This window comes from Phalacrocorax carbo, chromosome 3 (genome assembly GCF_963921805.1).
Source record: "Phalacrocorax carbo chromosome 3, bPhaCar2.1, whole genome shotgun sequence".
Classification (NCBI taxonomy): domain Eukaryota; kingdom Metazoa; phylum Chordata; class Aves; order Suliformes; family Phalacrocoracidae; genus Phalacrocorax; species Phalacrocorax carbo.
This window is the reverse complement of record NC_087515.1, coordinates 74532770-74557907: the sequence shown is the minus strand read 5'-3', so window position 1 is coordinate 74557907 and position 25138 is coordinate 74532770. Positions and strand designations below refer to the sequence as shown.

At 42.6% G+C, this 25138-nt stretch overlaps 1 protein-coding gene across 2 annotated transcripts in view; it reads left to right on the top strand.

Moving 5' to 3' along the window:
- The window catches only part of DCBLD1 (discoidin, CUB and LCCL domain containing 1), a 48427-nt gene extending 33122 nt beyond the window's left edge, over positions 1-15305 (top strand). The window contains exons 7-15 of one of the 2 annotated variants that reach the window (XM_064447405.1): positions 1272-1312; positions 2594-2809; positions 3553-3683; positions 5650-5797; positions 5892-6008; positions 7520-7610; positions 8633-8682; positions 10242-10361; positions 12875-15305. In XM_064447405.1, the coding sequence (XP_064303475.1) occupies positions 1272-1312; positions 2594-2809; positions 3553-3683; positions 5650-5797; positions 5892-6008; positions 7520-7610; positions 8633-8682; positions 10242-10361; positions 12875-13392 (1432 nt within the window). In that variant the 3' untranslated portion in view covers positions 13393-15305. The remainder of the gene's footprint in view (positions 1-1271; positions 1313-2593; positions 2810-3552; positions 3684-5649; positions 5798-5891; positions 6009-7519; positions 7611-8632; positions 8683-10241; positions 10362-12874) is intronic. The other variant, XM_064447406.1, reaches the window with a different exon arrangement.
- The last annotated feature ends 9833 nt before the right edge of the window (positions 15306-25138 follow it).

Below are 25138 nucleotides of genomic sequence, written 5' to 3'. Positions count from 1 at the left end.
AGTGTTTTTATCGACCTTGACATGGGACCACTTTCCTGTTCCCCATTTGCATGCTCTCCAAACATACAGCCATGTGCACCGCTGTTAGCCCACAGATGTACCTCAGGGGAAGATTTCCTGGCCAACAACAAAGGGCAGCCTGAAAGGGAGCTGTCTTGATGCTTAAGAGCAGAAGTTGTTTTACTGCTCAGTCATGCTGTCCAAGGCATTTCAAAAGGGGCAAGTGATGCGTGCAGCTAATCAAAGCGACGTTGAAGTGGTCAGATTTTCAAGAAATCCAAACCAATTTAACGTTAAAACCCAGGCTTTTGTTTTTATTAGGCAGCCAGTGAGAGTCATCGTTTCTGGAATGACACCTCAGGGGCATCTCCTTGGGAATCAGAAAGTGGCTCCACGGGAGGCCAAGGAAAACTCAGCTTTCCCATACCGTGATTTTATCTTGTCCTGCTTTGTGCAGGGTTGTATGGAGTTGCCCAAGAAATGTCTTTTCTCCTGAAGCAAAGCAGTCAGAAGGAGGAAGAAAAGGGGAGGCATAGATGTGGTCCTGTTAATGGAGCAAAAAGAACCATTCCTGATGGGAGTTGTTGGTTGTGGTTATAACAGAACCGGTTCCCACTCAGATTAAAAAAAGGAGTAGTTTTCATTCAGTCTGGCTGTGATACACTTGTAGCCAAAGCAGGATTGGTCAGAGCTGGCGTGGTTTAGTCACCATCAAGTGGAACTGTTTCACAGTGCTTAAGGCTGGATTTTCTTCAAACTAGATGTGGACCTAGACTAAGAGAAAGTCATTTATTTCAGTGAAGTTGCTCTGCTTTAAGCTACTGTAGGTGAGACCTGGGCCCAGTGCTGGAGCAGTGCACTGCTGGTAGCTCCAGGCCCTGTTACCTTTCCCGTTCCTGGCTCCTTTGATTGCTCTTGCATTGATGGTCTGAGGAGCAGAAGGGGCAAGCTTTCCCACAGCAGTACCCGGCCTCTGCAGAGGGGAAAAGCAGAAGCATGCAGCAAGAGTAACAGGCTGATGGGATGGGGAGTCACTTTAAAGCATAACGAATGCTCAAAACCATTAAAAAACTGATTTGAATTCAGTCACGGTGGCTGAACAAGACAAGAGTGCGCAAGAGTGCTCTTACTGGGGTTGGTAACCAGCCAGCAAAGTAAGCGGCTATCTGGCCAGAGATATTTTGCTAGATAAACAGTGATTCTGAAACTGTACCTCGGTGTTCCCTTGACCGCCTCCTAAAAGGCTGAATTACCGTTTTCTTTTCTTACAGTGGTTCGCTGTCAGATAAGCGGTTTATATTTACCTCGAATGGTAAGAATAATGGCTTTATTTTTAGCTATTCAAATGTTACCTTTTTATTGAAGTATTTTCTGTAAAAGTTTTGAAAAGTAATCAGGAGAATGTCAGGCTGTGCCTAGGAAGGATATTTTAGGACAGCAATTTTTTTCAAATTGGCAAGTGAATAAAAAAGTTGAAGGGATGTGAAGTGAGCTAGAAAAAAAACACAGAATAGGAATAGGTCATACGCACATAGATGAGAAACAGAAATAGTATTCTGCTGTTACATTTCTGGTGCCAACATATGAAAAACAGCAATCAGATAGTCCCATTTTTATGTGCTTTAGGCGGCAGAAAATGAAAGCAGTTTTTCTTCAGACATTTATAAATTCCTTCTTCGTTATATGAGAATGAGAGCATAGAGAGGAATGAAAATATATTTACATTGCACTGATACAGAACGAGTTTTTGTTTATGAGTTTCCAAGATGCAAAAGCGTCTTTAATCTGTCAAGCTGTTCATTTGCATAAAACATAGCAAAGAGGGGGGAAAAGTTCGCCCTTGTTCATTTGAATTATGTTTCAGTCATCTGAGATAAAATCATTTACTATTCCACTGAAAACTGTAGAGCATGTATAGACCTTTGAAACTGCCAGGGAATTATTTTTAACTTCATTGAAACCTTTTTTCTACTGGCCCGTTTTCTCTGAAGAACCTTGATGTGCAGAAATTTTGCGGGTTCTTTGGTGGAGTTTGTAATACTTACCTGCAGCTATTACCTTCATGATATCACCTCTTGGCAGCAGTATCAAGGAGCTCCTCTAATGAGTAACTTTCCTAGCCCTAATTGCAGGTGAGAATCGTGAAATATTTACAGTAAAGTACTCCTTTCAGTACAGTGCCTTCATCTGAGAAATATTTTGTATAGCTAAATTAGTTAATGCCAATCTCGAAACATAAACATTATGTTTCAGAAGGAAAATTTAAAAATATATTAAGTCTTATATGAATGAAACTAAACTGCAGAGATTAAAAAACAAAATGGAAAGGAAAAAATAGATGTAGTCAGCAGGTGTCATGTATGTAGGAGCTAAATTGGTAAAGGAGAGGGACTGCAGCACTCTGGTACTGGATCATCCACTAAAAACTGACTGGCAAACACCACAGCTAATGGATAGCATCAGCTAGCACTAGATTAAGCAACAACTGACTTTGCTTTTGTGGGTGGTCTTCATATGTTGCTAGCCTAATATAAAAATATGCTGTGAAAACGCAAAATAACTCCTTCTCTCTTGTCTGTGTGGGGACTCCTAGGCTGCAATAAATCCCTCAGTCTGGAAGAGGGATTCCTCTCCAAGAGCCAGGTTACTGCATCTTCCTACTGGGAGGAGACCAATGAATTTGGGCAGCTATTCCAGTGGTCTCCCGACAAGGCTTGGCTTCAAGTCCCAGGATTGGCATGGGCCTCTAACCACAGCAGCAATCGTGAATGGTTGGAGATCGACTTGGGAGAGAAGAGGAGAATAACAGGTATGTCACTGTCTGGTTATTAGAAGCTGGGGTTTCAGCTCGAAAAGAAACTAAGCACAGTTGAAAAGCTAGTAATGCACTAATGCAGTGTTTCTTTCATTAAATGTAATGAAGTGTTCTGCACTGAGGAATATTATTTTCATATTGAAGAAATCATGGCTATTTATAAGACTGATCTTCCTATAGGGACATAGGATTGGACTCAACTCTCATGCATGCCTGGTCTCTAAACAAGCTGTAGGCTCAGAAAAAGATATTTACAGAGGGACCTGTAGAGTCTGGATGGATGATGAGTGATTGCTTAGGACCTATTAATGATGCAGATCTGGAATCAATAAGAAACATTAAAATCATAGTCTTTGGAAGAATGGCTCAGGTGAAAGAGATTCCTGTTTCCAACTCCTGGTTTAATTGTAGAAATGTAAATTGCGGTTGCTGCTACAGATGTAAAGACTGCTGATATGGACCACTATTTTCACTATTATTACTATTTTCGGAATCATTAATCTGAGCTCTGCAAAAAATTCCATTGCTCTAAATTCGCAATTTAAAACTGATTTCCGTTCTTCACCCAACTTTTAAACTCAGTAACCACCCTTGAATTCCAACATGCTTTGAAAAATGAATTAAGACTTTGAAGGCAAAGTTCTCCAAATTTTTTTGGCATCTGTGTTTGCATTTGAAAATGTTCCTTTAAAAAAGACACCTAACAAATGAAAATGTATTTTGCATTTTGTTAAAAGGGATTAAGACCACTGGTTCAGGATCCAGTCTGCTGAATTTTAACTTTTACGTAAAGACATTTACAATGAACTACAAAAACAACAACTCAAAATGGAGAACTTACAAAGGGATTCTGAGCAATGAAGAAAAGGTAAGGGGAAGAGGGAGGGGTAGGAAAACACAGAGCAATAATGCATATGCTACCTTGACATTGAAGGGCAGGCTTTCACTGTCAAGGAAGATTAGGAGTTTCAGACTTGTCTAGACTTGGGTTGTCTTCACCAGTGTAATTTACAGCCATGGAGTAGATAGCAAGCTTGTTGAAACAAGGAAGTTATCCAGGGCTTGCTGAAGTTGTGAGATGCACACAGGGAGGCTTGTGTATGTCTGTATCCTTGTTTTAAAAAAACAGTGTAATTAAAGGTGTACAACGGGCTGTTTGGGCAAGTCTTTAGCTTAGCTCAGTGCTTGCCCGTGCTAGGAATGCTCTGCCAGTGCAGAAGCATCAGTCGGTATAGCCCCAGCAAAGGTGAGGTTCAGCTTCAGCTCACAGAATCATAGAACGATTTAGATTGGAAAAGACCTTTAAGATCATCAAGTCTGACAGCCAACCTAGCACTATCAAGTCCACCACTAAACCATGTCCCTAAGTGCCACATCTATGGTCTTTAAATACCAGGATGGTCAGCTCACCTCCCCAACAAGTGAAACCAACTCGGGCAAAGGCACAGGGCTGCTGGTGAAGCTGCACCTGTGGACCAAGCTTCTGCTTGGGCTGCGTTAGAGTCACCAGGGTCTTCTCCGCTCCCTGACCCTTGCTGGCAGGACTCTTCTGACACAAGGCTGTGGGCACAGCCTAGTCTGTTAGGAATGAATGTAACTGAACTTAAAATAAATGGTCTTACACCAAAACAGGTGTCCACACAACAGCTTTTCACAGACTCTGAGTGACTTTAACAATGAACAGACAAAAGCAGCGCAAGTAGTTCCTGCAGACAAAGGATGTGCTGCACAGGTTTGTCTGATAACATTTTCCCTTTAAAACCTCACATTCCCTTTCAAACAAGAAAAACCCACCCAAAGCCCTCCCTGCCCCCACAGTGTTAAAAGTCAGACCTTCACTCACCGTTCCTGAGGGAGCTCAGCTTGCCTCAAGATAAGGCTCTATCTGGTCCTCAGTCCTGATGGCAGTTTTTAAAAACTTGGTAGAGCTGTAGAGAGATTTCCTACTAGCTTTGATTTTCTTAGCTTATATGGAAATGAATTTTACTGGGAAACATTAACTGGTTTAAGGTTTTTTAAACCTGAAACTTAGGACATGTTGGCCCAAAAAGTGAAAAAACAGCCTAGTAGCAGCTGAACTGTGAAGTCTGGCTATTTAAAATCTGCTGGTTTGCAGTTTTCCACCATGACTTGTTATTTACAAATAATCTTATGAAACTATTACATATGATCTTAGTTTCAGCTAAGGTGCATGATAAAACCTGTCCCATCAGAACCCCATGTGGCCTGGCATTTTATCTAAGATATGCTGAGCTCACTTCCCTATCTCATCAGGCTTTTAAGTTCTCCTACATCATGCCGAAGCATCTCCAAGAACTAATTTTGCAAGGGCTACTGTTCTGCACTTGGGCTGAAGTGATCCTGGGAAATACTGTATAAATGCAGGGAAACAGCAACACAACAACATAGTTAACAGTCACTCTTCAAGCCTGATACATAAAACTGACTGTTTTACTAAAATGTCTAGAAATATTTAATTTCAATTTTTTCTTTTTACATTTTTATCCCCTGTTGCCCAAGTAAGGGTGCTGCAGTGCTATTAAATAAAAAATGATAGCATTATACCAGCATATATTAACTAGAAATTACACAGAATTGAAGGAGTGTGGTAATCTTTCTTCTCTGAGCTCACAGCAAAATGTGATCATCTGTCAGAACTAAAAAGATTATTTCTTTCTAGAGGCCTCAATTCCAAAAATCTTGTGGCTGCATCCCAGACTATCAATATATTTTAGTTTTGAGGTAATGAAAATGTTTCAGGTTGGATGTCAGGAGCACTTTAAAGAAAGAGACTTCTAAAACGGAGCAAACAACATGCTTACATTTCATTGCAGGTATTCCAAGGCAACTCCAACTCTGGTGACACAGTACGCAATAACTTCATCCCTCCGATAGTGGCCCGTTATGTGCGAATTATCCCTCAAACTTGGAACCAAAGAATAGCATTGAAGCTCGAGCTGATGGGTTGTCGAATAATGCAAGGTATGGGGTAAGCAGCACTCCCCAGGCGCGGTGCCTCCAATGACCCCTGTGCTACCTCAGCACCACTGATGCCCCCCGCCCTTCTCTTTTGCAGGTAATAGTTCATTTACGCATTCAATGTGGCAGAAACCAAGTCAGAGCACAGAAACCTCCCTTGGAAAAGAAGACAGGACTGTTACGGAGCCCATCCCATCAGAAGAAACTAACTTGGGTAACATTACCTAGCGCTGCATTTTCTCTAGGATGCATCATGTCTTCAGCCCAGCCTGAGTGAACTTTAAACTTTTTCACAAATCAAAACTTCTATTTTCCCTTCAGGCTTTATTAAAGGTTAACAACAGAGAGAAGAGGGAGCAGCATAGGTTCCTTCTGTGTCTTAAGGCACAGAAAGAGATTGAAAGCCTTAATTTTCCTTGATGTGTGAAACATCAGGCTTTGGTTTCCCTGTAATATTGGTTTACTTGCCATGCTTGGTAGGTGGCTTAAGGGACTATACTGAATGCTCATCAGCATTTTTTTTGGAGGAGCTCTTCCTCACCCTCGTCCTCTATTTTATAATTTTTATAGTACATGAGGCAGTGGTCTCACAAAAATGTTACCGTCTCTGTACGCGACCATGACTCCTCCCAGAGCAGAACTCCAGCTCTAAGAAGCATATGGTAATGCAGGGTTGTGTAATTAAACACTTTTCTGTAAAGGCTGTGTTCATGGTGGGGTCCAAAAACTTTAATTTGCATACTTCTCCCTGCCTTTGCAGTCTTCATCCTTTAATTTGTGGAGCTAACTTCTTAGATCTTTAAAAGCAAACAAACACAATTTGTTGCTTATACGGACTGTTTGGTGGACCCATAGCCAGGCGGGAATTGCCAGACCCACTACACCAAACACTGCTACCTGTTAGGTAGCTGATAGTTGTAGGAACGTCTCTGTAAAACAACGGGTTGTAAGAAAAAAAAGCTCTTCTGAAACTGCAGTGCTCCCGCCAGGAACAAGCTCAGTTCCTCTCTGCAGCAGTATGGGTAAATTGTGTCCATGATCACTGAAAATGAAATCTACTGAGATTTCATCTGCTAAATGGTAAATACCCTGTGGACACATGTGATACCTTATTCTCACAGCCTGCTAGATGTCTGTAGCAATAGCAAATGGGGCACTCCTGGCACAAGGGCCGCTCCACTGTTAATTTTCAAATCCCTGCTCTAAACCATGTTGTGTTAGAGTTCAATGGGGGCTAAACAGGTTTTTCACAACCTTCACTCCTGGAAATCTTTGAACTATTTTGACTGAAATGTTTCAACCAGTTCTGCATGAGCCAGAAACTCGGCATGTAAAATTGCAGCCTCATTTGGCAGTTTTATCAGCAACTGAAAACAGAGCATGCATAAGTGGCTTTTTAAAAGTGCGTAGTAAGAAACAACTGCTCTTTGTAAGGATGCATGTAGATGTCAGGATGTGTAGAGATGTTAAGTCAAGTGTCAGCCTTGAGAAAGTATATTTAACTCTTTCATCTCGACACTGTCCCACATAGGTAAATGGCAACCGTGTATGGCTGAGGAGGTGTCTTGCAGTTTTATAGTTTTACATTTTCATGCTCTGTTGCAAGGAGCGTTCCTGCAAGATTATCTGCCTTTTGCTGTATTCTCTGTAGTAAAAATTACCAGCTTCAGAGTAATTTGCCTTTTAAACATTTATCCTTTTCTTTTTTTTCCTTCTCTCATGCAGGCTTAAAGCTTACAGCTATAATTGTCCCTGTCCTCATCGTGCTGTGTCTGTTCCTGTTCTCTGGAATTTGTATCTGTGCAGCCCTACGCAAGTAAGATACTGGCTTTTGTCATAGGAGGCATTTGTGACTACATAGCTAGCACGTCCGACTACACGCCTCTTTACCAGGGAGCTGGAAATTGATCCTGTTCAGCAGTCTTCCTTTCAAGTAGAACTCATGTCATGTCTCTGTAAATTGTATTTCTTATTGTACGTCTCCCCTAGTCAGACAAAAATGAAGGTAAAGCAGGTCAGAACAGTACACCCCAATTTAAAGTTCAGTGTAACTGGCTGTCCTTCAACCTACGTAAACCCACAAATGCTAAGGTGTAAAGCAAAGGTGGAATAGTTTTCACATCAAAGCCAAGTAAAAATTCAGTGAAGGGAGAACTTGAGCTATCTATCTGGATCATTTGCTTTTATTTCCTTCCTGGAGTACTTCTGCTTCCCAGTCCCTTAAGTCATAGCTTTTAACCTAATGGGCTGAAAGCAGAGCCCAGCTGTAAGGAGTTGCACACACACACTGGTAAGCAGCTAAAACTAAGCCACTTCATTTCACAAGTCAAAGGACTGGAAGAAGCACTGCTAACTGTGGCGCCTGTTAGTTGTCCACTCATATGAACCTGGACTTGCATGTAAAGCCAGGAAATGCTTCTGTCAGCAGATGGGGGTTTGGAAGTATAAGCAATGCTCTGGTGATGTTGCTTCATCACTAGCGGTACCCAGCTCTGCCCTGGATTCCCAGTAAATCTATAAGCTAGCCAAAGAATTCAGGAGAGCAGACACAAAACATAACCTGGAGTGACACATATAGACATGGACACAGCAAATCCATGGATGCCAGACACAAGAAATTTGAACACCTGCACTCAGAACTTGCATATAGATGGGGAAAAACAAAATGTCAAAATGCTGGTTTGCATGCCTTACGTTCTAGTAGACACCAGCTTCCAGGAACTCAAAGTGAAGCATTGTCCTCAGCTGCTAAACACAAAGGCTCTCTCTGCTGGAGCTAAGGCGTGAAGCTGAAATGCTGTGAGGCAGCTGCTTATAAATGCTTTCCTCTCCTCGCAGGCGAGAAGCCAAAGGACTTTCTTATGGATTATCCAGTGCTCAGAAATCAGGTTAGTGGAGAATCATGCACTTTGTCCTGTCCTGTCCATTGGGCCAGCGGGAAGGGGTTTATGCAACTAAGTGTGAAATGCTTATGAAATAGCATCCATGTTTCCTCGTTCAAATTCTCCTCTTCATACAAGGGAGATGGCAAACGATAGTCCCACTTGTGTCATCCTAGCACAGTGCCCTGAGAAACAATATAATTTGGTTTCTATGACAGAAAGGCAATTAGCAAAAGATCTATTACACAGAGTGCATAAATTAGCATGTAAGAGTGCTCCCAGGTGCCCTCCCTTTCCTTCCCTTCTCCAAAATACCTATTTTGCAGAAAATTGTAGCTTTCCTTTTCCCCACAGCCAAGGGGATTGCCTTTCTCCAAGAGAACAAGGGTTAATAATTTTTTTGTGGCTTTAATATTTTAATCTCACTGCCCTCACTGGTTGGGACTGTATTTATAAAGCCTAACAGTACTGAATTGTACTGCATGTGTAAAATCTGAATAGGGGATTGGCTTGAGGACTCTGCTTTAGGAGATGCCTGCAAAACCCCAGTGATGCATATTCTTTGTCTTGCTCAATAACACTTTCTAGAGTGGGGACTCCTGTTAGCTTGAAAGTTGGTGTGTAGCTTCTTTTTCCTGGCCAGCCAGCTCTATAGAGGAATATCCTTCTGGATCTGAGCTTTCCATAAAAAAAGAAACCACTAAGCAATTCACATGTCTATTCACAAGTGCCTTGCAATAGCTCAGCTCCGAAATTTCATCCCTCAGCAGGTGCTGATGTCAGTGAAAGGAACGCTGTTACCCACTGCAGCTTGCCCTCATTAGAAAATTAATTTGTACTTAACATATTTGCTAATATGATTTTTCAAGGTCACATCATAATCCTATCTCACTTGCTAATGAGGACAAATCCCAAGAAATCAGAGGTAGCCTGTTACCCAGTCAGTTGATTTGTTGCATGTGTGTTTCATAAATCAAGCTCCTAAGCCCTTGTGAACAAGGCTTGGGACTTAGGAAGCTGGGAGCCGAACCCAGCTCTCCGCAGACCTCCTGTCGCAGGCTCCAGGCAAGAGCCTGACACTGTGGATTTTGTCTTTTGTCTCTCACAAGACTGTTTTGAGAACAAGTTAATTGATGAGTGCAGGTGCTTAGATATCAAGGAAACGGAAGCCATACTAGTCTACTGAAAACCCAAAATTTTAAGCATTATTTTTGCCATATAAGCAATGACAAAACATGTAACTGATTTAAAGCTGGTATTTTACCGATATACTCTGTTACAGCATCAGTGCAGGCACCTACCAGATTTGAGCCCCCACTTGCCAAGAGAAACCTTCATAAAGTTTTGTTTTCACTTGGAAATCCCAGTTGATGATTCACTTTTTCCCTTTCACCCTCCATATTTAGGGGGCTATTTTTACGAAGAGCCTGTTTCAGTCTTGTTTTTTAACTGCTTTAATACACTGACAGCAATGAGTATACCAAAAATTAAATTTTCTGATAAGTCTTCTGATTGCAAGCATTTAACTTGCCGATAAGCCTTCTATTTTTATTTCTTCGTCATAGGTTGTTGGAAACAAATCAAGCAGCCCTTCACCAGACACCAGTCAACTGAATTTACCATCAGCTATAACAATGAGAAGGAGACACCACAAAAACTAGATCTGGTCACCAGTGACATGGCAGGTAACAATTGCTCCCACTGCGATGCCTTCCTTTTACTCTGCGTGCAGAGCAGGTAACAGGGAGATGGATGGGCCAGCAAAGTTACAAGCTCCAGCCCTCATGCAAGCTGAGGCCCAGGAACAGATTTATCTGTGTTCATCCCAGTGAAGCAGCTAAATGTGTCAGTAGCAAAATACCCACTATTTTGGAAACTTTTTCTTGGAGTTGTCGGGAAAGATTTCCTGACTCTGAAATAGTTACAGCTGAAGGTAACCACGGAAGGCAGTCAGGCATGGATGTAGTCCAAGAATGTGCCTCAGATAGGATAGTTTGGCTTTGCTGACTAATTTTTTTGTGTTTCTATTTAAACACAAATGTCTCTGGAAATGGAAGAAAATATAATGCCCCTTGCTGCTGAGCAAATAGGAAAATTACTTAGCTGGTTTGTGGTGGGATTTCATCCCCAGCTGGAAGTCATGCTAAGATCCCCTTGCAGCTTTTCTGGTGCCTGAACTATTTTGGAGATGAGGCCCCCTGAAGCGGAAACAGGTATATGAGAGAGAAGGGAAAAAAAACACACAGTGCTTCTCTCCTCTGCTACCTTGGCTCCAGGTCACTGTTTGGATAGAGCAAATCCCCACACCAGTACTATTTGCATCCCAAAGAGATGTTTTTTTAATTCATCCTCTTAGCACATCTTATCCCTGCCTAGTTTAGTCTGCCTGAAAAGGCTAGTGAGACCAGCCATTTCATGGCATCAGTGATCAGCAATCTTCCAGAATGATTAATTTGCTGTTTCCAGCCGCCAGACCTTAGAAATTCCTTAGAATTTCTCTAATGCATTTGACAGAAGAAATACATTTAAAAAATAAATGGATGGTTACTGTAATTCCGTATGGTGCTAGCCTGGATATCTTGCAAAGATGGTTTCAATCCTTTTCAGAAACTTTCAATATAAACATGCAGAGACCAATAAAGCAGTTTTATTTCATGAAGGAAAGGGAGTGAATAAAGTTTGCTCATAAATCATGGTTATCTGGCTCCCCTGGCCGTGTCTGGGGAGCTTCTGCTCTCTCCATCCTTCCCTCCTACCGTATGAGGAAAGTCTTAACTCTCAGCCTTGCCAGGCAGATCCCCAGCCCTAGCATTTCACCTACAGTCTTGTCAAAAATAAGAAACATGAAATAAAAATGTGACTGCAGCCCAGAAATGCACCATTTAATAATTTAATTGCAGAGGGTGTGCAACTTGCATACAGGTTAACACGCTACATGAAACTCACCCCCCTTTGAATCCCCGGCTGCCAGTTCTCAAAGGCAGCTGGGAGTGAGTTGAGACGCTTCATCCCGAGCAAGGGAGATTGCCGAGGATGGTGGCAGCAATGCCAGGGAGAGCTGCACCACTTACTTAGTGAAGTATCACAACACCTTCACCCTACATGCTGAAGTTTGGGAAGCAGCCAGGAACTGCCAAAAAGATTCACAGGACATATGGGATCGAACTCGACGCTCATGTCAGATGAACCATGATGCCAGAACAGAAACTGAGCTAAGTTCTTTGCGTCTGTGTCAAAACATGATAGTTTAGCAGTGTCATTTACTAGAGCTGTTCAGGCCACCGTATGTATCCATAAGAGATTGTCACTAGCAGCAAAGCGAGAAAGAATGCTGAATTTTCTCATAATAGTTTTACTGGATTTTTTTAAAAACCTTTTTAGTTCAGATCTCCTTCTTCAACAGCAACCTGGCATCCACCTCGACCAGAGGTGCAAACATATACTTCTTGAGGCCACTTTTCCTCTGTCTTGCTCCCTGCTCCTGCTTGGGCCATTTGCCCATCCCCAGCTCTGTCCCAGCTGTCCCCCTTGACCAGGGTGACCACCCTGTTCCTCTGGCAGCACCGGTCCCGCACCTCCTCCCATGGCTCATCCCCCCCTTGCGTGCCCGCAGCAATGCTGAGCTGGCGTAGCACATTTCACACTTCCCTTGACTCTCTTGGCTGACGTTCCATCTAACTTCATCCTTCTTGTCAGCCAGCTACTGTGAGATGCCTTTTAAATAAAGCCAGCACTTGGTCGGGCTTGTTAAGAATCCTCTGGGCATTTTAATTATTCCAAAAGCAGAACATGTGTTTTGGAGAACTTCTGGTTTGTGGACCTTCATGCAACGTCCTTTGTCCAGTTCATTGCTAATACTTTGTTGACTTCTCTATTTTTTTAGAGCTTTTGAGTATACTCCAGAAATGATGTTCACTTTATTTGTGTGGGTAGGAGGGGGAAGGAATGGAGGGAGTAGGAAACGAGGTGGCAGATTGGAGCTCCTCTGTGGAAGGGCTTCTGCCATGTTCTGCAACACTTGCTGAAGGAGGTTGCAGAACCAGCACTGGGGCAAGGTTTCCTCACATCCCCAATAACCGCGCATTTGATACAGTAACCGAGTCATTTTGCAACATAAAATACTTACCAATGCATAAGTATTGAATACAAAAAAAATAATCCATCTGTGCCTTATTGAGTAGTCCGTGCTTCCTTTTAGATTATCAGCAGCCTCTCATGATTGGGACTGGGACGGTAACACGGAAAGGATCTACTTTCCGACCCATGGACACCAAAGACAAGGGAAGAAGGGGGAGTTCAGAGTTCGAAAATCACTACCATTGTCCGCACAGAGCTAACCGCCATGAATACGCTCTGCCCCTGACCAGCCAAGAGCCCGAATATGCCACCCCCATCATCGAGCGGCACGTAGCAAGAGAAAATAATTTTCCCTCTGAAAATGGCTACAACGTACCTGTCGTCTCATCCCAGAAACAATCGCTCTCTGCTGGCAGCTTCCCTAGTTTGTGTAAGACCGATACCAGGAACGGAGACTATCAGACACCCCAAAGTGTCATAAAATATGACAAACCCAAAGTTAACAGTGTTCTGACCTCCGTGAGCTACGGCACAGATTACCAGAAACCTCAGCCCAATGCCCTCGGGAGCGAGGGTTACTCAACACCCAGAGACTGCCTAAAACCAATAAGCCAGACAGCAATGACAGCCCTCTTGTGATCTGCCAAGCAGGAGAGATGCGGTGCGCAGGAACGTCGCTGCACAGCTTTCTGAAGCAAAAACAGAGTTTGGAGGGACTCTGCTGCAGGAGGCAGAAGGCAAACAAGCCCTGTGTACATAATATTGCAGTCTTGCTGGGTTCTGACATCTGAAGCAGGCATATGCTGTTTATCACTGTTTATAGCAAGAGAGATGTTATCAGTGAAGACTGTACATCTTATTTTCTGTAACTGATCTCAGTGCTCCATTTGCAATGTGTGCAATTTGTACATAGCTTTTATTTAAGGAGAATTTCTTAGGTTTCCTTTTCACCTGGGGGATTTAAAGGATTGCAGAAATGCCTGTTTAAGAAAAACAGGTTTCCTTCTCTGTCTTTATTTTACCTGCTGTTGTATTGGCATCTGTAAATGGTGCATCTTACGGTTGTGGTGATTCATCTCCTTTCCTATGATAACTGAAGATAGGGCATCACTGTAGTTCTTACTGGGAGGGTAAAAAAAGTAAAACTACTTGAAGTATAACGTGCACAAGAGAAGGCAGCTGAGCATTTAAACACTGTGCTCAAACCCACCTTCCTGGCTGCTTTTTAGCAGCAATTCTTACATGCTTGAATTTGATCTAGTGTATGAGCTGAGCCTGCCTAACTTGCTATTTATGTTACAAACGGGTAGAAAGGCTGAAACCAGTTTGGGGTTCAAGCCATGGTGATCACTCAGCAATAGGAAAAAAAAATAACCAAACAAAACACAAGCCACAAACCCAGCACCTGGTAATCTGGTTGGTAGGGTTTGGTTTTTTTTCTGTTGGGTGGTTGTTTTTTTTTCTTTTTTTCTTCAGGAAGTGTGTGCAGAACCCAAATGTGAATTTACAGCTGAGAATCAAATCCTGTTCATACCTTAGCTGCTGCTTTTGCTGCTAAACTATAAGGAAATTTGTTCCTTGGCACAAAGCAGCAAACTTCCTGAACTCTTCATTGCTCCACTAGGTATTTTCTGTCTTACAAATTTAGTGTGACATTTCTATTTGAAATAGAGTAACTAAGTAAAACACAGTGTGTGTATGGCTTACTGTTGCAGTTAAATTTGCAGGACAGCGGATCAGCACAGTTGTTTTCAAATAGTTTTCCTTTTGCAGCTAATGTTACCCTTAATTCTGTTTTTGGACAAACTTGAAAAAGCGTGGGGATGGGTGCAATGTATCACACAGTAGCTGGCTCCTCTTCAGGCAGAGGCGTCGTTGAAGCAAAACAGCTTCTGGTAGCGACTGGGACCATCCACTGCCCTTCTGCCTGCAGTGCTTGGAGCGTCACTTTGAATTCAGAAGCTTGTCCTAAAATGTCAAGAAGTGATACGCTTCTGGGAAGGAAGAATGGTGCTATATTTAAAGCACGAGGTTGGGAAACGAGACCAGTAAAACTTGAGCTCTGGGAAAGTCACTGTCTGAAGGCCTTCCGTTTCCTTGCGTGTAAACTGGGGATAATTTGCAAAGGATGCAACAAAGATTTGTGGTCTGTTCGCAAAGCGCTTTCAGATCTTTGGGTGGAAAGTGCTGTCAGAGTACAGACTAGTTGCAGTGATACTACTCACAAATATTGCTAACTCCAGCCGTATCCAACGTTAAAGCAAGCTCTTAATGGGTTCTTTCTGTACGCTTGTGTGGCCTCAGCTGGTGCCATTCCCTCACGCTGCCGCACCATGCATGTGATTCCCATGCAAAGAAGAAAGAGTCAAGGTAACCTCGTAGCCTTCCTGTGTTTGCTGTCAATACAGTTTCTGTGAAATGTCTAAAACACCTCAGGTCCTGAAGTGAAACAGCAGCAGCCTGTTTGTTAGACCGAGCTGGGTGGTGTTGTTTACCTTCTGTTGTTTACATGTCTGTGTAAATAAAAACCACTGGTATTTGTAAATCAGTCACACAGGCCTGCTACTTAACTTGACTTGATCATCGCTGCACGCCCACTCTCGTCACATATCCTGCAGGGTGAGAAAGAAGCGTTCCTTACGCCCTGCAAAAGTGCCAGTTGCGCTGCTGCAATTCGCAGTCACAGTGTGACAGGCTAAAAAAAGATTCTCTCAGTGCCCCATTTAGCCCAGCTTTTCTGTCCATAAGCTCTAGAGAAGAAGCTCCCACGAACAAATGTCTGCACCCAACCCCGCTGCTGGATGCATATAATTGAGGCAAGGATGAGGATGCCCTCCTGATGAGCCTGAAACCAATACTCCACCCACACAGCGAATTAGCCTGACTTGTCGCTTTACAAACAAGCAGTGTTCAGTAATCAGGGCTACTCCCCACCTAACCTAGATAATGCAGCACTGCAAGGGGACCAGGCAGCAGATGACACTGCTTGTATTATCATAAACTTTTTGCATGCCTCTGCCACGTGCTTTGCGCATCTGCAGCATGCTACAAGTGTCAAAGGGTCCTTGGTAGCATGTGCCCATTTCTGCTGCCATTCAAACCCATCTTAACACAGCTGTTTTAGCCTAATGAAAAGTTGGGTCTCAATTTGCACCTTGCCTTCATCCCCATCCCCCTCAAAAAAACCCTGGAAAACTGCGAAAAGATGGCTTAAAATAAATCCCCAAACATCTCCATCCTCCCTGAGTCACAGCAGCTTGGTGCTGACAGGAACAGACGCGGCACAGCAGCTCTGTGGTCACTCACAACCCCCGGTCACCGCGTGATGCTTCAGGGTTCATGCCTGAGTGACTGCTGAAGGTGGTTAACAAAAAGTCCTGGGCTTCTCCACCTCAGCCAGGGAAAAAGGAAGTTTTTAGTGACCCTAGCAGCAGACACACGAGCGGACTTCCTACCTGTGTAGTCTCTCTACCCCGATGGTGGTGGAGATACTAAATCCTGGTGTAGGAAGGAAAGGGGACTGTGATTCTTCCCAGTGGTAGCGGCTCATCATGCTCCTCCTCTGAATGGCTTCTCATGCACTCGTACATCAAACTCCAGCTTGTCTACATCAGCCTGTTCTCACCATCTAAACCAGTCGCAGGTATAAGACACAGTATAAGGCAGCCTTATCAAACATCACAAATTTAAAAATCTTAGTTCCACAGTGAAAGTTAAAGTATGCACCATTTTGAGACATTTACACACTTGGAAGGGCTGCATTAGCTCTGGGTCTCTCCAACGTCTCTAGAGATTGTGTGAGAGCAGAGCCTGACCCTCTGGTCGATGGAGACTTTCAATAGCGTTTCCGTACCAAACTTCTTTCCCAAGCAGACACTCCCAGTAGGCTGGAACGGTAAAACCAAGCCAGAGTTCACAAGAAGGTTATATATTAACTGATCATAGCACTGCCTGTCCCAGCTGCAGCTGACAGCAAGCCTCTGACTTTGCCAGGAACAGGGTCACGCACTGTAACTGCGTGCCTCTGACCGAGGGAATTGAAGAAGGGTCTTGAGGTAAGAAAGCATAAAAGCTGATGTATGCTACCTACAACTGAAAACCAAAAATGACAGCTTAGCATGTGTTCCCAGCTGCTGCTTATATTTAAAAACCAAACTAAGACAAAAAAAAAAAAAAAAACCCACCACAAAAAACAACTACAACAAAGGTTCCTGAAACACCACTGCAAAAATACAAATGTTCTTTGCTCTGACCTCCTTAGACTGGGAAATGAATTGGTATTTCTTCTGTCAAGTAACTTTCCAACACACAATACAAAACCTTTTATTTTCCTATCAAGTGTCGTTCTAAGTAGTATTTCCCTATTTCTTTCAGTTTCTTAGCATCAGATATTAAATCTTACCTTAGTACCTACCAGAATCTTTACATCTAACAGGCACTAGATTAAAATTAGTCCATGACTTGCAGACTGGAACTAGGATTCCCCAGCTCAGCGGATGTCCTACTCACTTGCAGCACCACCTGGTCTCTTTTATTGTCTTTCTCTGGATCAAGCACTTGGCCTTACCTCCGTTTCCAAACACCATCCACAGGATGGATTCAACCAGCTCCGTAGCCTGCTGGCTACAGCAGTCTCTGCGTAGGTTAGGGAAGGCAGGAGAAGCACCAAGGCCAACCTGGCATCCCCTGCGTCTGATGAGTACTGTAACCACCAAGATAATATGGCAGCAGTCACAGCAGTGCCACTAGCACCTGTGAGGTTTAAAATGAAGGATCCCTGCTTTGTTCTTTAAAAAAAACCCCATGGGGTTGGATTCCAGCTATCAGAAGCAGGTTATGAATCCCATGGCTTGTCTGCATTACTGGCATGGCTAAAGCCTGAGCACACTGAGTTTTTAATGCGGACTTTCTTCAGATTTTTCCTGCCAAACTGCCGTTTGGCCTTTTTCCACTCCATGGGCAGATTTTAGTGGAGCCGTGGCTGAGGCATGAAATACTCCCTACACAAGATGGGAATATCAGGCTGTAGGTCCTGTTACAAGAGCAGACACCTAACCGTGCTTAACTGTTTGTTGGCTCGCTATCAAAAAAACATATGATTTGTTTCCCCAAACTAATAGATGTTTGGAGACTCCTACCCCATGCAGACATGTGGCAAGGATTGCTGCACCCTCCCCAGCACCACTCCATCACTGCCAGGCTCTCTGGACACACTACCAGAAGCTGAGCTACTCTAGGACTCATCTCCATTGCACTGGAGGAAAACCGTCTTGCAGCCATGAAGAAAATTGCAGAAGACACCAGAGGCCTTTCAGGGCTCAGGTGATCTAACCTGCATCTGCAACACAGAGCAAACCAGGCGACCAGTATCAGTAACTGGTAGAGCCCATGCCTCTGACCTACACCCACTGCTGAATGGGAGAAGTGTTAAGGGAAACCCCCATGTCAGTGCTGTTGTGACATCCCCAGTAAGTCCCAATTTTATATCCGTATAATACAGGTGGCAATCATCTGACATGAGGACTTACTCACTTGCTATTTCTGAAGGATCTGAAAACCACAGCAAGGAAGAGCTATTGCCATAACAAATCATAGAAATTACACTGTTCACACAGTTACACTAACATCCTTTGACCTTAAACCAGCAGTGTTGCATTTCAGCAACACCTTCAAAAATGTGCATATAAATTCACCACTGAGGTAGTCAATAAAAACCTAAATGAAGTGCAATTATTTGTCTGTGTCCTGGCTTTTGGCAAAGGGAAGGCAAGCCAGTGATTTTTCTCCAGGGAGTTCTAATTCCATTCAGGAGGGCAAGTGACAAAAAGCAAGAAAATGAGTGGTTTTGTGACCTTTAAGAAAGAAGTCAGTGGTCTCACAGAAGTCCTGTGGAGTCAGGTACCCACTGAAAAGTAACCTCGTAGAGATCCATCAGTATTATTTTGTTCAACCGCTCTCTAAAACCAGATTAGGTTTGCTCAGTGAGTGGGTGCCTTAAGGGCTCCCCTAGCCTGTAATCATCTGGACCCTAGGAATGACAAGGTTGTGTGTGGCATTCCTTTTTTCCTTATTATCTTCCATAACAAAAATTCTCTACTGCCCTTTTCTTTCCAGTGTTAGCTGTGATGTAAGCTTGCGCTGATCTCGGACCTCCTCTGCAGTAGTACAGCATGGAGTAAATTAAAGCAGAACTTCTCATTTCATTTGAAACTAATCAGTGTTGTTGATACCTATACTGAAAATTACCCTGCCATAGCTGTGTGGGCTTAACAAGACTAACAATGTTATGAAGAAGCGGCCTATGAATTATTGAAGACTGACTAAATTTCCAGGAACATGCTTATTTAAAGGGAAGGTGCCATTTCTGCACAATCACTTTCAAACTTAAAATAGAAACCTCTCCTGAGGGTTTCTTTTTTTGAAGCCCCACCCCACCCCCATACAGTCCTACCATGCTTAAAGGCTATGCAAGAGAGGGTCAGATAAAGTATTTCTAAACTAGATAAAGACAAGAGGGAAGGCATCCTTAGTTGGGGAAAACTCATGTTATCCATGATATGGAGGACGCCTAGCGTCTGACTTTTGGCGCTATCTCATTGTATAGTCTGGACATGAGAATCTGGACACTTTTTCATTCAAACATCACCGTATTTGTTTAGGCTTGGCCTCACATTATGCATCTGCAAGTCCTGAAAAACATTTGCCTTCTACAGTATGCCGAGGTTATTCAGTAACTTCTTGTCCTGGGCAGTGTTAATTCATTATTTATCCAGCCACTTGCAACACAGCTACCGAGCTGCTATGTGACTTCCAAGAGATAATCATCCTGTTTATTTTTATACAGTCCCAGGTATCAAAAAGAGAAATCTAGGAAGGAGACAACTTGATTAAGTTAAAGCACAACTGTATTTTTCAGCACAGCAAAAAATATAAGCCAACATATATGACATAGTACTGTTACTAAGGCTTTTGTGTCCTGATTAACCACCCTGAACTGACCTCAGGAATCCATAATTTTGATTAGACACAAAGTTTTTAACAGACCTTCCTGGACGAGTTCCCTTAATGATCTGCATTAGCTGCTTACCCTGAATATCCAGCATTTCCTCCTATAAATCTGACCTAGTAAGAAGAGTGGAAAAACTTACAAGATAACAAGTTATTCAAAACCTGACATTCTCTTAGCCAGATCAGATGACAACAGACAATAACAGACTTTAAAAACACATGTATGCTGCCTACTAGAAGATGGCCAAAAAAGTAATGCCAAAATTCTAGGCTTAGAAGACACACTAGGGACAATTTAGTGCAAACAATACAGAAACGTATGGCAATGGCTGACGCCTGACCCGCAACAGCGAGCTTCTCCTCCTCCATGAGAAGTAGCAGATAGCAGAGAAGATGGTGATGCTTGCCATAAAAGAAGGGGAGAAATGGCCATAGAAAGACAGTAAGTTACATTAGCCAGTACCCAGCCTTGAGCATGTACTAGAAACTTCAGCCTTTACAAACGTATTTTACACATCTTAATTTCTGTGGCCCAGGCAACCATTTCACAGATGGGCAAACTGAGCCAGACAGATATGCTGCCACTGGTCCAGAGCTGTAGCAACAAATCAAGTGCATCCAAAAATGTAAAGGCCTTTGAAAACACCAATCACAAACCTGTGAAAAGTCCTCTGTCACACAGGGAGAGAAGACAGAGGTGATGAAGACTACGATGCTAGCAGCAGACCTCACTTGAAGAGGCAGCTTTTCTTCACATCTATGGCTAAGCTTTTTATCCTTAAGTGACACCATCTGTTCGGACAGACAGTTTTATAATATTTGAATAAGGTGACCTGGATAAAGCATGCCTGTTACATGGAAATGCCAGAGCTGTACGTAGATGTGGAAAGGCTGTGGACAGCTCACGCAACTTCTTTTCCACAGATATTCAAGCACTTTCAGCATCTTGCAGTAAAAGACAGCACAAGCCTTTTTTGACACCCCACAACACAAAGCGAGCCACAATTTTAGCAGCAACGCTGCAATAACTTTTCTACTATCTTACAAATTCCTGGCAGATGGGATTCCTAAAAGTACACCTTTAGGGTATGTATTTCATTCGTATAGGTAAATTTTTGACAGATGAAGTCACACCCTGTCCTCACCTTGTTTATAGCACAGTCACTTCACTGTGTAAGAACCAGCATCAAGGACATAAATATTTTATGCCACAGAACATTTGGCTGGCAAGTTCACTGATTGCCTGGTTAATGACAGCAAACAAGGTTTGGAGACTGCGCTACCATTTGGTGGTCACTGGAAACCAATAGCGGCAGAGAAAACATGATGGTGACTCAATGTGAACTAGCCTTCTGACCAAGAAGCTTTTGCCTGAAACTGGGCTGGAGCAAAATGTAAGCATCATCTCTCTTTTTTCACTTCTCCCCACCACAGTCTGACATGACCATGGGCAGCCTCTGTTCCAGCGAAGATCCCAGGAATGTGATGAGGCTGGCTGCATATGATGATTGAAGGGCACTGGCAAAGTGCAGGCAGGAGAGTTTACAAACCTACCCAATATCTCATTTCACATTTTATCAGTGCATTTGGTCCCTTCTTTTGGAAAGACTAAATCTGCCCGCAAACAGATAAAAAATTCACTGCTTGGATGTGAGCTTGTAAAAGAGCAGAGCACTCATTTTTAAAGTAATTAATGAGGATATTTAAGGATTCTTTAACAAGTCATGGATCCATGAAATTATAATTGTCTGTGAATGTGTTCATGTGGGCTTGTAGAGGACAATTTTTACCATAAGATGCATCACCTGCAAAGTACTTGCAACAGGATGTGAACTAGGCTCGATGTTTGTGTCTGTTAAGACTACATGTTATTAGAAATAGTTCTAACAGATAAAGTTTCTTCTATTTTTTGTATTAAAAAAGAACAAAACAAAAAAACTCGCAAAAAAAACCTCGCAAAACAAAAGGTTCTGTTTCTCCCAGTCTGGTTAACGCCGAAGATTTGAAGGAAGCTGCTTCCCCCTTTTGGCACTAAATAAAAATGCAAGTACTTAGCACCAAAAACTTCAGGATTCTGATCACAAATTGCAATTACTAAGTAATAGACAAGTTTTCATTTTGAAAATAGCATGAAACAGATATCCCAAAATACACTTGCCTGTTCAATCAGCTCACTCAAGAAAATCACATTAATTTACTATAATACATAACGGTCTTGCTACTGTAGAAGTGCCCGTGTTTTTCATCTTAACATAAAATCAGTTTCAAAGTTAGTAATACATGATGTGGATTTAGAATAACCACTTCAGGAGCACAACAGGTCTGAAGAATTTCTGCTAGCTCCCTGAACTCTCTTATGACACCCCACGTCTGTTGTAAATTAGCAAAACACCGGAACTCTCACTCTGGACAAAAAGGAAGATCAAATAAATAGAGAACTGTGCAGCAACACGCACTTGATAGCTATACAAAAACCGCATTTATCATATATAAAAAATTCATTCCTCAGTTTCAGGCTCAAAGCTGCCAATGCTCAGCAGCTGAGTTGAGTATCCATTGAAGGGTTTAAGTTTTTAAGGGTTTTAATTTAAGGGTTTAAGTGCCCATTGGGAATCCCTTCTTACAGAACCATTAAAAACCACATAAATTATAAATGAAAGCAAGAGGAATTGGTGCTTTTGTGGCTGCCACCCAAAGGCTCTGATCCTATAAGAGGATCAGCATAGGCAACCCACAGCAGCCTTCTTCACCCACCCCAGCTGAGGAAGCATCAACAGCGGCAAACGCACCTCAGGCTGTTCCAACAGGGAGTGAACTGGGACACCCCATTCCTTGTCAGAAGGAAAACGTTCAGGGCAAGGGCGTTTCCAGCAGTGTAAGCACAGTGGACTGGATACGTAGCGACTCTGGTTCAGCAGCGTGATTATTAATGCTTTAATTCCCCTAAACAATCTGAGAATAACCATAAACACTTGGACAGCAGCAAATAAAATATCATTAGATAAAAATACTTTCATGCCATTCTTTTTTATTCCATTTTACAGAAGTAATAGCTGTGCAAAGATTTAGACAGTTAGTAGGAAAATTAAGATTTAATCAACAGGACTTCATGAGGTTTACAGATACATTAACAATTTGAAGACTGAATTCAATAGAAAAGTTACCAGATGTCTCCCAGACACCCCTGACTTCCAGCACTATGGGCAATCAAAACATGCATATGAATGCCTGTACTTTCATTTTCCTTGTTTTTACATATTCCTAACCTCCTGTTGGAGACCCAGCCATTGAAAACCAGGCAGCACCAAGCTGACAGCCCCACAACTGATGGAGGAGATGGTGGGGATCTGGCTCAGGCTGTCGTTCAGAGGAGCGGTGCTTTTGCATTTCAAAAAGGAAATTTGAAGAAATACAGAGTGCCAAAAACTTAATGAGGGAAACGTGATCATTACCTCCAGCAGAAAGTTACAAAGGAAAAAATAGCACAATTTTAACTGGTTTTCCTGGATTTTTTTTTGTAGGGATCAATGAACTTCTAGCATACCTCTCATGGGGGGCTGGAAGAGCATCCTCCTCCAGAGCCTTCAAAACACTGGCAGCTCCGATGCTTCCCCTTGATACAGCTGGGAGAAATAAGTCTTGGCACACTCAGCAGAAGGCTGACAAAGAGACACCAAATAATTTTGACAGCTGATTGAATTAAACACCTGTCAAGTGTGTGGGAATTTTACCCAAGGGACTTCAATTTTTTCTTAAAAAGGAAAAACCCTTGAAAAAGGCTTGGCCTTATTCGGCCATTCGGCCCTTAAGCCCCGTGTGTGTCCCACGCAGCACAGGTGTGGGCATCAGGAGTAGATACCAAAGTACCTCTGTGGCAGGCGTACACCAGGCAAACACCGATGAGGTGAGGTTACTCTGAAGCATAAGAAACAACAACTGCCTTGCTGAGAAAAGAAAAACCAAAGAGGTTGAGTATTTTTTCTTTCAAAGCCAGCACGTTTGCCACGTCATAACTCCTGGGTTCCCCTCCAGCTGTGAAACTTCGACAGTTCCTGAAGATTCGCAAATCACACCATATCGGAAAAGACACACTCTGGACAAAAGGCAAGCTTGAGATATTTTAGGTAATTTTCTATTCGGGTCGTTGCACTCAGGTTTTAACCAGCAAAAATGGACTCCTTGCACACATCCTGAGTCAGGAGGTGTTTCTCCTGTCACCTGTGTGGGTATTTTGGAAAAAAACGCAGAGGGCTATTCAGTGACCGTGGTCACTGGGAGCAGCCTTTGAGATCCTGTAGTTGGGCACTGGGACACACAGGAAGTTTGAATGATCTTCCTTGACCCCAGCTGACAAAGAAATTATGTTCTTTCTCCTCTTTCCATCCGTTTCCATCTTCATTCACAGCTGCCTCTAATCCTCCGCTTGTTTTATGACAGCTCAGCCAAGTGTGAGTTTTCTCTCCTTTCCCTCATCCTCCATCTGTTGAAGGCACCCAAATCTAAACCCTTCTAAAAATTTTACAGACCTAAAAAATAAATACTTGCAAGTTCTAGCCCTCACCAACTGAGCATTATACATCTTTTCATCCAAGGCGACTCAGCCTTGTCTACTGAGACAGTTCTTACCCTCACAGTCTTCTGCTCTCTACTTATACATTCTCAATAAATCCTTAAGTACTACCACAATTACGCTACTACCAGTTACCACACCATCACCTTCCATTTGAGCTCTCCGTTCATCTGGATGAACCTGATGCTTTAGGGCAAGACGACCACTCACGTATAGGTGGTTGCATCTCTCACATACAGGTGAGAGATGATTTTTAAAAAAATATAATTTAAAACACAACACACTTAATCTGAACAAAAAGACTTTAATAACAGGCCTAAGAATTATATCCTGAAAAGAAGTGTTTTGTAACTTCAGTGGAAAAAAATCAGAACATACCTATTATTCCTAATGCATGGAAAAACAAACAAACAAAAAAAAGACAGAAAAAAGAAAAACTGCAGTTTCCACAATTTTACCCAAATGACTTAATCCTTTGACAGGTTTGCGCCTTTATAGCTCTTCCTGGCCAAAGGCTTCAGCATATTTATGGCATCATTATACAGCCAGGCACTGCAAATATTTCCTTTTTCTCTGTTATTGAAAAACATCAGGCAGAAACTGCATCTCAAATAATGAAATTTGAGACATCCTATAACTCTACCTTTTTAAAAACATCCTTGGCTATTCACCATTGATAGCCAAGACTGGATTAGTGTCAAGCTTCATGCTACAAAGTTTTGGGTTTCCTCATACGAGCTTTTTTGCCAGGTGTGGACCACATGCTTATAAGAAAAAGATAACACAGAGAGTTATGTGTCTGTATTT